At 35.6% G+C, this 13374-nt stretch overlaps 1 protein-coding gene across 1 annotated transcript in view; it reads right to left on the reverse strand.

Moving 5' to 3' along the window:
• The window catches only part of CD226 (CD226 molecule), a 30569-nt gene extending 18266 nt beyond the window's left edge, over positions 1–12303 (reverse strand). Inside the window, 4 exon segments of the mRNA XM_030478730.1 lie at positions 6492–6820; positions 10757–10899; positions 11364–11504; positions 12238–12303. Coding sequence (XP_030334590.1) covers positions 6492–6820; positions 10757–10899; positions 11364–11504; positions 12238–12303 — 679 coding nt within the window.
• Between the last annotated feature and the right edge of the window lie 1071 nt (positions 12304–13374).

A 13374-nucleotide genomic window follows, 5' to 3' on the forward strand; every position in this document is an offset into this window, starting at 1 on the left:
GCTGGTTAAACACTAGAATGACTACACAAGAGTTTTATGCATGCATTTCCAACATGGGAATCAGTCAGGGATGATACAGATATGCTTATCCTGCCTCAGAACACAGAGATGGATGAGATGAATTTGGAATGTCTCTTCCAGCCTGAGTTTTCCACAATTCTATAATTCCTTTTGATCTAAGCTTTTCATTCAGAAAGGAAGAGGAGATACCTACTCTGCTTCCAACACAGCTGGTTTGGGGCTTTTTTTTTTCCTAGTCTATTTTACCGAAGGGGCATCCAATCCTTAGTTCATCACAGAAGATAAAAAGTTTTTAGCACTTATTGACCTGTTTCGCATTTAACAGGTCAATAATCACAGTAAAGGTGTGAAGAAGGCAGTTTCACTTGCCTATATCCTCTTACTTTCCAATTAGGTGCTGACAATGTGATTGACACTGTATAAGATAGAGAGAGTTCTTGCTCTAGGGAGCTCAGTGTCTAAGAGCCAAAGAATGAAGATCCCTTAGGATTAGTTCCTGCTTCCATGTGCTTTAAAGGGTTGATAATTTTTCACTGTTAGACCTATGAATCACATTCTAAATTCAGGTAGAGATAAATAGAAAGCAAGCTATTTCAGGTGAATAGGGACTTGAAAAAAATCTAGGCAACGTGCTGCTTTTGGCAGGCAGAAGAATATTAATATAGAAGTAAGTGCTGAGTGGCATGGATATCATCACAGTAGCTAAGAATAGAAAAGCTCTGTCTCTGCTATCACAGAAGAGGTTGATCACTCTATTTAAAATACGGGAGTACTTCATGGTACATCTGGCATTTAAGTACTCTATTAATGAACTTCCATTCTTATTCAGAGTTGCTAGCAAAATGTATCCCCTGAGCAAATGGTCCATTGTCACTGATTGACAGAAACACAAACCTACTCATGAATTTAAAAAAAAAAAAAAAAAATTCCAACCATATAACAGCGACACACACACCCCCCAACCAATTATGCAACTCTGCATAATTCACAAGATGGATGTAAAAGTCACTATGAGGATCAAAAGAATATTTCCCATTGTATTCCAAGCATAACAAGGGAATTTTTAAATCAAGCTAGTATTAATTTTAACACTTAACTGAAGTAAAATGCCTGAAAAAATAAATGTAAGTTTTAAAATATACAGAAATTCATGTTAGAATTCAATAGTTTTGAAAGCCAAATAAACAAATGCAGGACAAAAATATTCCAGGTAATTTTAACTATATTCATTCTTTATGTAAATAAACATACAACACTGCTCTGCCATAAAGGCCAGCTTTCAACTAAACAGGTTATACATATCACATAATTTTTCACTGCTGAAGACTTTTGACTTTCTGTCTAGATGTGTAACAAAGGCATAGTCTATGGGAGTAGAACAATATAATTTTGTGATCTCTCTAATGATGTTTATTACATTCTATATTTTAAGTTAAGTTTGCATTGTAAATTTCTTTATCGTGTATTTTAGGATTGCTGATCTAACTTCAACTGATTGAGTTCTGCATCACAAAGCTGATTTACTTTGCTTCTAAGACAGTTTTTGCCTACACTAAATCATCACTGATTCTGTTAAATTTAAAATAGTATTTTAATTATACATTTCAATGGAAACAACACCTCTTCATGCAGGCATTGCTACATTTTAATGCAATGCAAGCTAGAGAACTAACTATTAATGAGGCCAAGTGGTCTGGGAGGATGTGTGAAGCCCACGAAGCCAGATGTATGTATCAGTACTTCTTAAATCAGAATGACTCAGAGGATAACTTGCAGTTGTGTAGGAGGCATCAAGACAGTGGTCTGGTAACGTGCAAAGTATTTCACTGAACAGCAGCCAACAAAGAAATGCCTCATACTTTCATAAGGGCAAGACAGAAAAGGCAAGATAATCATTACGGACAAAGACAATACAGAATTATAACTAAGTAACAATGGTACATCGTGTGTCATCACAGATATGAGAGTGTAATAGGAAATAAGTTTTACATAGTGTCTATATAGGAGGCCTATATTAAACACATTAAGTTCAACAAGTTATTGGACCTGGAAGACATTATAAATGTAAATTATCACTTATTTATTTTGCCAGGTTGGGAACAAGACAAAAATCTACTTCAGATTTGTAGAAGTCCTAAGATCTTGATGTACAGATATCAATCAAAATCATATTTTGAACCAAATATTTGTCTACTGATCTGGCATTAACCTTTCCTGTTGATGCATACTCATTATAATGCTCCATGGAGTCAGGAATAGCTGAAAAAGAACAGACTAAGAACTTAAAGGCAGACATGCCTTTAAAGATGATAGGACCAGACCTGAATTTCTCTTGAATAAATGATGAAGAGACCAGAATAATTCCTTTAACTCTTTCTGTGAATTGATACTTTATTCAAAAATATCCCTTCAAGGGTGGGTAGCTTTTGTATTGATGGGTTTAACTGAAGAGAGAAGAACCAAATGACTGAAGACAGGTCAGGAAAATGATCAAAATAAACAAGTGGATCCATGACTCAATTGGCCATAGGTAAGCAAAGATCCGAACAAACCAGAAGAAGACAGAGGATATAGTGTGAAGAAAAAAGGAATTTTGCCAATACCTCTTCCAATTCCTTTGTAAATTAAAGTCATCCCGATATCCATTCCAAAGTGCTAGAGACTGGAAACATATCCTTTCCCTGTATGCATTTCTTTGTAAAAGTTTATAATTTGAAATAAAAGAAAGAAAGTAGGCAGAGTTCCTGCTGCTGCTTTGCTGTTGTTAGGTACATGGATGGCAAATGGCAAAATGACACAGCGGAGTACTGTTTTGAGTGGCCACCTGGGGTGACAGTTAAACATGCACCTCCCTACACCCCTGCCCAATGGACTGATGGAGTACACTGCTCTCTCAATGCTCTTTCATTTGAAAGTAAAATTACAACACCTGCAGTTTCAAATGCCTTCTCTTCTAGGCAGCAAGTGTATAAAAGAACATCTTTTTGATGATCAATTTCTGCATGACGTCTCCAATGCTAATGCTTCCTCTATTAGTAGTGACTTCTGTCTCTGCTCCTCACTTTTATACTGCATGCAAAATCAGTCTTCAGACATAATCTCTAAGCACTCTATATAAGAAACTACAGATTATACTTAAACTGTTCATTAAGAAAGGTGAAATAAAACTATTCCTACACCTTTACATCTTATAAAATATGTACAAGGAGTTTTCTCTGAAAGTATGAGGTTTTTTTGCTTAATGCAGGAGTATTTGTGACTCACAAAATGTGTGAACATTAAGGGAAAAATCTCCCTTGAATTCTGTTCTGAAAACTGTTGGGTGTATGCTCACATTACAGGAAAAAAAGAAGTAACAGATTCACCCAGCTGGCAAGTACCTTCCTGTGGGATAGCTAGACTATTCTTTGCCAATATGTTCATGTGTAACAGTGCCAGAATATACTCTCAAGTTCTTTGCAATTATGGCATAGAATTTCAGCTCTGCATCCACTTGTAAGACTACCCTGTAGTTCTGTAGTTACATGTGAAGTTTCCAATATGATATGCTGAGCACCTAAGTATTATTGCTTTTCTGTCAGTATGTTTCAGTAGCTGCCAATAAAGGAAGCATGGATAATGCTGTGCTGTCTGCAAGAGTTCTTTCTCACCGATTTCATAGACGTCATAAGAAATCTTTATCCAAAATTTAAATCAAAAAGAACAAAATATGTCCTAACATTTTATTATGTATTCAGATACACAGCACACACCTAGATAAAAAAAAAAAAAAAAAAAGAGAGCTATAACCTCCTCTGTCTCCTGGGATCTCAGATTTTTTCGACAGCTCAGTCATTGCCTTTCCAAGACTAATTTTTTTTTATTTTTTTTTCACTTTTGTCCCTGATAGAAAAGGGAATCATCTTCACCCCACCCGGGCCATGGTGGGGGTGAGCTGTTGATTACCAGCCAGAGACTAAGCCAGAAGAGGAGTCCTAAATAGAGTCTCTTCAGTATGATTTTTCCACCTTATACACTGCAAATCTGTTATGATCTTTTGTTCATTTGATACAATCTTTAATCACATATGAAAGAGTGTAACCACAGTGGACTTCTTATTTATAAAGACACCTTTACTATAAAGGGAAATAAATAGGAATGTTGTTGAAATACTAATAAAAAGTGCTTAATGCTTTTCAAATACTTGACTTCTTACTTTCAGATAATTGACTTTCTTCCTCCTTCTCTTTCTGTGATCCTCAAACTTTTTTAACTGATTGATCACATAGTGTCAGGCTTGTTAACACTTGAGTTGCTGGATCTGGTGACACTACTGTACTACTGTAGCATAATTAATTTGCAATGTAGATTGAAGTTGTAATATTTTATCTTCACTGGTGATATGCTTCATTCTTTTCAGATCAGTGTTTATAAAAACCATGTTTATAGGCATCTATCGAGAGCTGAATAGAATTGTTCTCAAAAACATTGATTCACTTAATGGAAAAGGACTAAATTTTCTTTAACATTATTATCTCCCTCTGTAGTAGGATTAAATTGATATACTTGAAAAAATGGGGAGGGGAGGAAAGGTGTGTCTGCTGTTGGTTTAGGTTTCTGTTTTAGTGTGCTCAAACCAAGACAGAAATCCCATCTACTGAGAATACAGAATCCCACAGTATCATTTTAAAAAACATGGTAACTGATCTATTTTTGTGTGGTATACAGTGTGCTGAAATCTGTAAGTGGATTGTCTAATAAAGGTATAGGACTGAAAATCAATGTCTCACAGGAAAGTGACTGCCTTGTTTCTTGCATCATTTCAGATTAGCCAGTAGATTCAGGAATAAATAGCTAAGGTCAGTACTATCTTGGCCAGGAAAAGGACTAAATAAACTTACAGATCTCTACTGCATTTGACTTTCAAGATTTTATAGAAAATGATCCCTCTGTGGCTAAGGGCTCAGCACTGCCAGAACTCAGTCTGGACTGAACCAAATAAAAGATCTGTTTTGCCTTTGCTTGTTACTTTTTGTAATCAGTAACCTGTATTTTCAGATCTTGGCTTATCTGAGTGCAACCAAAAAGTATGTTTCTAATACCTACACTTGCAATAATACTATGCATAAATGGACGGACAGAGGAAAAGAAACTAAGGAAACACTACTTCAGTAATGTTATTCCTTACATAATAAAAAAGACACCAGAGTGAAGCAAGCCAGAGTGAAGTGAAGCAATTCAGAGATGCCACTAAAGGATAACAGTTGAGGTACTCCGACCTGGACTGCAGGGTCCTACTCTGAAGGACCTTGATCAGGTCTTTCACTAGCAGGACATTCCCTCTTACATGTGAATGACTGTGAATTGTGTGGCTATGCTGATGTGTCACACAGGGGAAAATCATTTAAATTCCAAACTATTTTACCTAACTAAACAATCCAGGGAGACAGAATTATTTTTTTTCAAAATCAAGGCTTAATTTCTGATTTGATGAGTGGCAGTTTACTAATAAAATGCTAGCAGAGACAGGAAGATAGATTGGGATTCCTATCTCATCTGTGCCATCAACAAATGTACTGGCTAAAATCAAGTTTGAAAAACTTTCAGTGGAGAAGGCAGAAACAATCTATGTTGAATTTTCGAAGTTTAGGTATGTCCTACAAGAGTCAGGTTCACTGTTTCATTGTAACATTGAAATTACAGAAGTGTAGTTAAAGTACAGTTGAAATGAAGGCTCAGAAGGATGAGGCTAGGAAAGAACTGTTACTTTTGTCTTCTGGACTTTGAAATGCTAGGAAGTAAATCTTTCTTTCAACCCATTCTTCCCTAGCTGGGAAATACGATAAAATATTGAGTGGAGTCTATTTTCACTCTGGAGAATGGGAAAGAGGAACAGATTCTTTCTACATTGACAACATCAAATCAATAAACCAATAAGCAAAACTAGTTATCTTTTGAAAACTATTCTATCATATGTACATAATGACCTTCTAAAAACTTGTCTCCTGTCAGAGAAACTTCGTAATTTGCATCAGAGTTGCCAGTTGACCAATGTTCACCATACAACATAAAGATAAAAATATGGTACACTCCATGGGCAGTTACAAGGTTCACCCCTGTAATTTCATGGGCAGTTGCAATTCCATCCTCTGAAGAGGTCCTAAAGCTTGTTGAAATGCTACAAGAAACTTGGCCCAATGGAAATATCACCGTTATATTGACCATTAGTACCTGAAGTCTGTCATGTAATACATTGCTGCCGTGACTTCTTTCTGTCTCCTCAATTTCCCCTTCTTAACTTCCCGCTTCTCTTAAAATTACATTTTGCCAAAGTAATATAATTCTTTTCTTGTTCTTTCCAACAGATTACTCTATTTCTGCATGCTATATAATTGAAAAGAAAAATTACAATACCAGAAACTTCCTAAATTGGCATGGCTTTCTGTTTTCCATATATCAGAAATTTAAAAAACAATGAGAGATTTACTTAACTGGCAGAATAATTTCTATTACCTTTTCCCAAATTCCATCTGGGTAAGTTAGGATGGAGTGAAAGTACATACCAACATCCTGCAAAGTGCTCTTGATGAAGGATAAGGACTTGCCTTCTCTGGAAGCATTTTCAAAATAAATTCTTCCTTTGTATTTGTCTTCAATATGTATACCATAGATTGGATGCAAGACCGCTATATTTTCTTCCTGAGTTACATTAAGTTTCATCCAGGATGCCTGGTTTGTCTTGGCTCTTTTTGGATATATGCATTCCAGTTTCACCTTCTCAGTAATTTTTACAGTTGAATCCATAAACTTTCCTTCCATGCTGGTTAAAGCACACATAGAAATTCAGTTTCAGAATTAACATAACTGAAAATTGAAATTATAGAATAACTCAGAAACAACTTTGGCAGCACTACAAGCCAAATACTGAAGAAAATTTTCACTAAAACCCCAAAACAGCAAACCCTAGAAATCATTATTACTTCTAACTTGTGAATATCATTGAACAGTTAAAATTTGTCTGAACCACACAGTAACACACTTGTGAATTGCGATATCTGTCATGATGTGATAAAAAAGGAAAGATGTTAACTAGAAATAAGAAAGCAACCTTACTTAGACAAAGGTGGAGAACAGCAATAACGAGAGCTGAATGGTCCATCTCAAACAACACTGGAATCACTGATTACAGTGTGACACAGTTTTATGCAATCTCTGTGCACCATGTGCCCTTCATGTAAAAAGGATGTTTTTCTTTTGAAATATGCAAAACATCATATGCTTTTTACTTTCACATTCTAAGAAACACCAGGTTTGATGTTTTGGTGCGGTTGCATCAGAAGGAGTCTAGATTCCTATCAAAATCCACCTCAGAGTAAAGTTTTCATTGCTAAAGATTCTCTAGCAGCATGCATGAGTACTATGACAACTGATGAAGCAGGGATCTTTAGGTTTCATGAGCAGAAGCAAACAGAATTCTTTCATGCTATGTATCCAAAATCAACAGAATTTCTCAATTTTTCTGACACTGCAGTCAAACATTTATCTATTATTCAGGGAGTATGAAATCTAAAGAGAAGATAAGACAGTTCCTATACATTAGAGGTCATAATTTTGTGACTAGTTATAAAAAGTAGTGTCTTAAGGATTGAAAATTTATTTTTGATAACTTGTCATGAAATAGTATTTTGGGATCAAAATTATGCAGCTCGAAAATTCTTGTTCAAAGGTGTAAGAATCCCGAGTATTCATGACTCATGTTGAAATTTGTCAAAACAAGCCACACTGTTACACTTTTTATGTATTTTTCTTAGGAAAGAAACCTAACCTAAGTTCTATGGAGCTGCTTAAAATTGGAATATGATTGATTTGAAGTCAAAACTAAGCTTGAATCAGCTGGTTAAAATTTTCAAATAAAAAAACAAATGTAATTTGAATGAAAGCTGATAACAGAAATGAGTATTTGAGGTGAGTAATAACCTGCACAAACTTGAGCAGGACTTAGCATTAGATCTGTTTAAAACATCTTCCACAATGCAACAACCTGTCTGGAAACCAAAATCTGGGTATATTTATCTGTATCAATCTGTGCATGTTTTAGGATAATACAATATTTTTACTGTTTGCAATCACTTCATATTGCCACTTCCTAGTTAGATCTGTAATTCTCCATTGTTGTGATTGCACATGTTTCTACTCTACCTCATCAATAAACACAAAATCCACCAAACAGCAAAGTAATAAAAAAACTGGACTCTGTATCAGTTTTTTACTCAAGAGGATATACTACCTGAATGAGATCCTGATTTACTCTTAGAAAAATCTCAAAAAGGAATATATAAATACATTAATAATAATGTGTCTTTTGTTAAAATTTTGGAAAAAAAAAATTAAAGGTTACTTCCCACAGTCTTGTAAGCTGACGTGATCCTTATATTCCTGTTATCTAGAACAATTTTCACTAAGAATTCAAGCATTTTATTAATTTCCTTCTTCTGGATGGCCTCTCTTTGGAAGAGAGGAGATCTGAGATTCAGTGAGAAAAGGCAATAAAGTTTGGAGGCTTTTTTATCCCACATGATTTTTCATTTTCACAAGTGACTTCCTAATTTTTCCTGTATGAGAAATCATGTTCTCAGCTGTAGGTAATTGCATTCATTGCAAGTAATGTATTCCCCCTCAACAGGATTTTTTTGTTTGTTTTGTGAAGAAGTTTTATTCTTTGAATTCACCAGATACATTACTCACAGATCAGAAGTTCTTTTCAAAAAAATAGAAAATACTATATGCAAAATCTTTTCCTAGAAACCTGAGCTTAGCCTTCCAAATAATATTTGATAAAAATGACTCCTCATAAAAATTTATAATGACCTTGTCTCTTCATTTGTGTATTGTTTTTATTTGAATTACTTCAATATTATGAGAATTTCTGCAAGTACTGGAACTTCACAGCAGCACAAGTTTTGAGGACTAATAAAGTCCTACAAGACAATAAGCTTCTTTCAAGCAACTTCACATTCTCTAACAGTAGGACTTACTTAAATTTCAATTAAGCAATTGAAATTGTCCCATCCAACCCAAAATCTGGATTTACAAGGTACATATACCCAGTCAGTAGCCTATCTGATGCTGAGTGCAATAATTGAAATAGAAGAGAATTGATTTGGAGAACGAGTCTTGTTTTATTTGCATTACAAAGTTATCATTTCGAGAAGATCAAAAGATTACCCTCCATTTAGCTTGTCTCAGGAAACAGAAGTATTACTGGTAAGAAAAGCAGGAAATGGGAAGCTTCATAAACTGAACTGCAGATTTAGTATTGGAAAATAACCGATCTTGTGAGTTTAAGGGGTCCAGTTCCTGGATGCTGTGTGGCATCACAGACTTTAAACCTGCTACATAGGATCTGTATGCTTCCCACATTTAAATCTTTAATCTCAGTGGCTGGCTGTTCTCAAACTGCAGTTGCAAAAGAGTTGAAAAGACAAAGTATCTTTCTAGCTTGAAATATTCTTTATGTCATACTCCATATGTAGTAGTTTACAGATGAGTGATGTTCCACAAAATCTAAAGTGGAATGAAAAAGATAAACATATGTGGTGGGTTTTTTACTATTAGTATTAAAAATTATTTTACACATCTGTTTTCTTTAATTAAAGCTAAGATGAAGTACTCAGGAAGTCTCAGAAATGAAGACAAATTTCCTTAAAGTAAAATTATTTTTCACCCATTTATATATGTAAATTAAAATTTTATTACTCTGAATTTCATGCTTGTTTCTCTCCATCTGGCATTAAAAGAAAAACAGAAGAAATAAATGCCCAACCCCACATGATGACTGAGTATCAATGTTAATATATTAATGTCTAGAGACGTTTATTTGCTGTACAACAGTCACAGTTACTACAAAAGTCAGGGATTCTTGGTCAGTTAGCCCCAAGAACTGGGTTCCTTGTCATACCTGCTAAAAAAAGCAGCCTGTAACTGGAGTGTTCCTGCATCTCCCTCTAAAGACTGCAATGCAAGTTCCCTCTAAACACCTGGGCAACATGCCTACAAGTCACAAGTTAGAAAGCTGTAGGCACTGCAGATGTTGACTCTACTGGTATAATTTGGGAGCAGGCTCACACTTAAAGCATCGTATTTTCGCAGAAGGTGCAACCCATAAAAAGAGAAATACACTCCATCTCCACCCTACCTTCTGGGCTGTGGACCCATCAGACCAGGTAGTGTAAGGGAAGGCCCATCACTCAGCCCTCTCCCTTCCAGCCACTCCTCGTACCTCGCTTACCTCTAATCTCTGTTTCTCCCTACCCCCCAGTACTGAAAGGCTGGAAAATCCACATATCTCTGTGGATAAGAAACTCACAACAGCAGCAGCAGCTGCACATCTCACAGTCACTCCATCACTTGAGAGGCACCTCGGGCTCTGCATGTCTGGATCTCTGCTCAACTTTCCCCAAAGTTACTTCTTTCCCAGTAACTCCACTTTCTCTCCATCCTTTGAATTCCAAGGCAAAGGAACGGAAGGCTCATAAACAAGCTGCATTTTATTAATTTTTGGCTAAATGCCAATTGCAGTTTGACACCAAAAGCATCACGGGGGGATTTTTTCAGCTGAATGTACAACTGTAGGATGTGGTTAAAAGAAAAAAAACAAAAACAAAACAACAAGATAGAAAGAGAAAGAGCAAAAAAGATTGTGCAGCAAACACAATGGAGGTCTATGGCTTGGATTTTAATCATGACTTGAACATACATCTTCGGTGACCCTGGGTGAGTCATTTCATTTCCTGGTGCATTAATTTCCCAAACTCCAACACAGAGATAATACGCAATGAATGCCACTGTTTCAAAGCATGTCGCAATAATATCTGTAATGAGGTTTTTTAATGGAAATTGCTATGAAAGTATGAAGAAAAAGACATACACACAGGGCCAGCACAATATGTTAATATCCTTTTTAATGATTCATTAGTATTTAAGATTTAACAGATAGGCCTGCAGCAGTACTGCAGAAAGAGTAGAAAATATACTTTCAGACTGCTGTTACCATGAGAAAAAAAAAAGGCCTTGACTGTGGCAGTGCAGTGAAGCAGGAACAGCAAAAAAGGAGACCACTCCAGGTACCACTTCTTTGCGAACATACATGACTAACAGGAAAATGATCAGGGAAAAAAAAAAATCTTTAGTTTCAGTGAAGATAATGAATCAAATGGGCTGGGAAGAGGGAGGTTTTAGCTCTTTCGCACTTGGTATGAGCATCCCTATACATTAGCTCTAACCATGTAGAAGCCAGGTTAACCAATCCAAAACAGTTCAGTAACAAGTAATATTGTTTTTTTGTATTCTGCATCTAATCTAACAGAAGCAGTTAAGTCCCCAAAACTAGATTCATCTATAGGCATGCTTGATTCAGTAACATAACGGATAGCATTCTTCAGCATGTATTCATTAACCTCCAAGATGTTAACACCATCTTTTCTCTCTAACACATCCTCTCTCACCTTCAAAGAGAAAGAAAAAAGTTGTGAATCCAATACAATTGCATTTTGGGTATATATTGGTAAAGATGATTCAGAGAGGGGGAAAAAAAAATCTAAAAGGCTTTCCCAAATCTAGAAAAGTAAAGAAAATATAATCTACATGCTCAAGTTTCTCAAAATTTTTTATTGTTAAACACAGTGGCCTCCAAGAGACTATGTTATATAAATTATAGTTCTATGATGAAATGCTTCAACCCCAAAAAATCAATCATTGCGAGAGGATACGTATTCAGAAATCTTTAGATAAAAGACTATGTTTCTGCACTTCTGGAACTGGAAAATTATTTACATTTTTGGCACTGGAACACTAACTGGATATTCATCCTAACATAACACCTAAGTGGGTCAGGAAGTTAAAGACTCTTAGTGATAAGAAACACAGCTGTACTATGAAGGCAAGATAAGACTAAATGTTGAGATTCAGGAAGGGTATTTTCACAGTTTTTTCAGGGAGATTTTTCACGAGTAGTGAATGCCATTGGAACATAGCAAGGTATGTTTAGTGACAGAGTAAGCCAATGGTGAGATGTACTAATGGTTTAAAGGTCTGATTTAGGCAGTGGAAGAAACATCACTGCTGAAGACATTCTGAATACGTCAGAGCAATACTGCTGCCACCTGTCAAGCAAAATGTTTTTGGTAGGAGATAATAAGGTTTGTGGGGTTTTTTAAGTTCACTGTGTAAGTAATGTACCTTTGACGTGTTCATATTAGGAGATTCCACCTGTGATGACTTGCTGAACTTCAGTGAAGTTTGCATGTCTGCCTGTGAGGGGGAAATCCTTAAAGTAGCCATTAAAAGTACTCCTCTGTCCATTTGAATAAAACAAAAGTGGAAAATAGAACAAAAAAGTGAACTGAAGATAATTATGAAGACAATGAAAAAAGCCAAGTTGATCTACTTAAAAAAGAGATAAAACATCAACAAATAATCCCAAGAAAACATCCAGTTAACTTGTTTTGTTTACATTTTTATTTACATGATTACTTAATGATAAAAGCTATCACCATGCCTTTTTCTTCCATCTAAACCTTTTTTGCTAAGTGATCTTGGCTGTAAATGTCTGCCACTGCCTAGGTCAATAAAGTATCAAAAATGCCCATAAAATATTCTATAAATTGTTTTACTTTTATAATAAGAAGGTAGTACTGGATTTCTATTCACATTTTATTGATAATTAGTCTATGCATTTTCATCCAGTAATAACATGGAAGACAGTGTTAGAAAACACGAAAGAAGTTAATTTGCAAACGAAAGTAGTAAATTACACTTGTGTATCTAAGAATTTAAAGTACTAATAAGGTGTTTATATCTTTCAATTTAGTTCTTGGCTTCCTGTTGAAGTCTCTGATTCTATTAGTTTCCAGAAAGTGATATTATTTGCAGAAACCTTGAAGTTTTGTTTTAATCGAAGAAAAATGAAAGCTGAAAGGCTTCAAGGTTCTCACACAAATCAATTACTGGGACAGGAAACGGACCTTTCCGTTTCAGAGCACAGCCATTGTCATACACCTGTTATTTTTCCTGAATTATCCTTTTCCTGGTTCAACTCTACTTTTTATGTCCATCATGTTGCTAAAAAAAATCCCTGCTAAAAGTCAGTTTAAGGAAATGAATGTTGCTGGCAGAGGCTTATAGAGCTATTTCCTAAACAATACCTTCAAATACAGCCTGGATGTGAAAACTTCCTGCAGAGGTGGTTCATCTAAGCTTGAGGCTATCTGTAATTATAGGATGTGAAGACAGGCTGAGAGAATTGGGACTGTTCAGCCTGGAGAAGAGAAGGCTGCGTGGAGACCTCATAGCAGCCTTCCAGTATCTGAAGGGGGT

This window comes from Strigops habroptila, chromosome 1 (assembly GCF_004027225.2).
Source record: "Strigops habroptila isolate Jane chromosome 1, bStrHab1.2.pri, whole genome shotgun sequence".
Lineage (NCBI taxonomy): Eukaryota > Metazoa > Chordata > Aves > Psittaciformes > Psittacidae > Strigops > Strigops habroptila.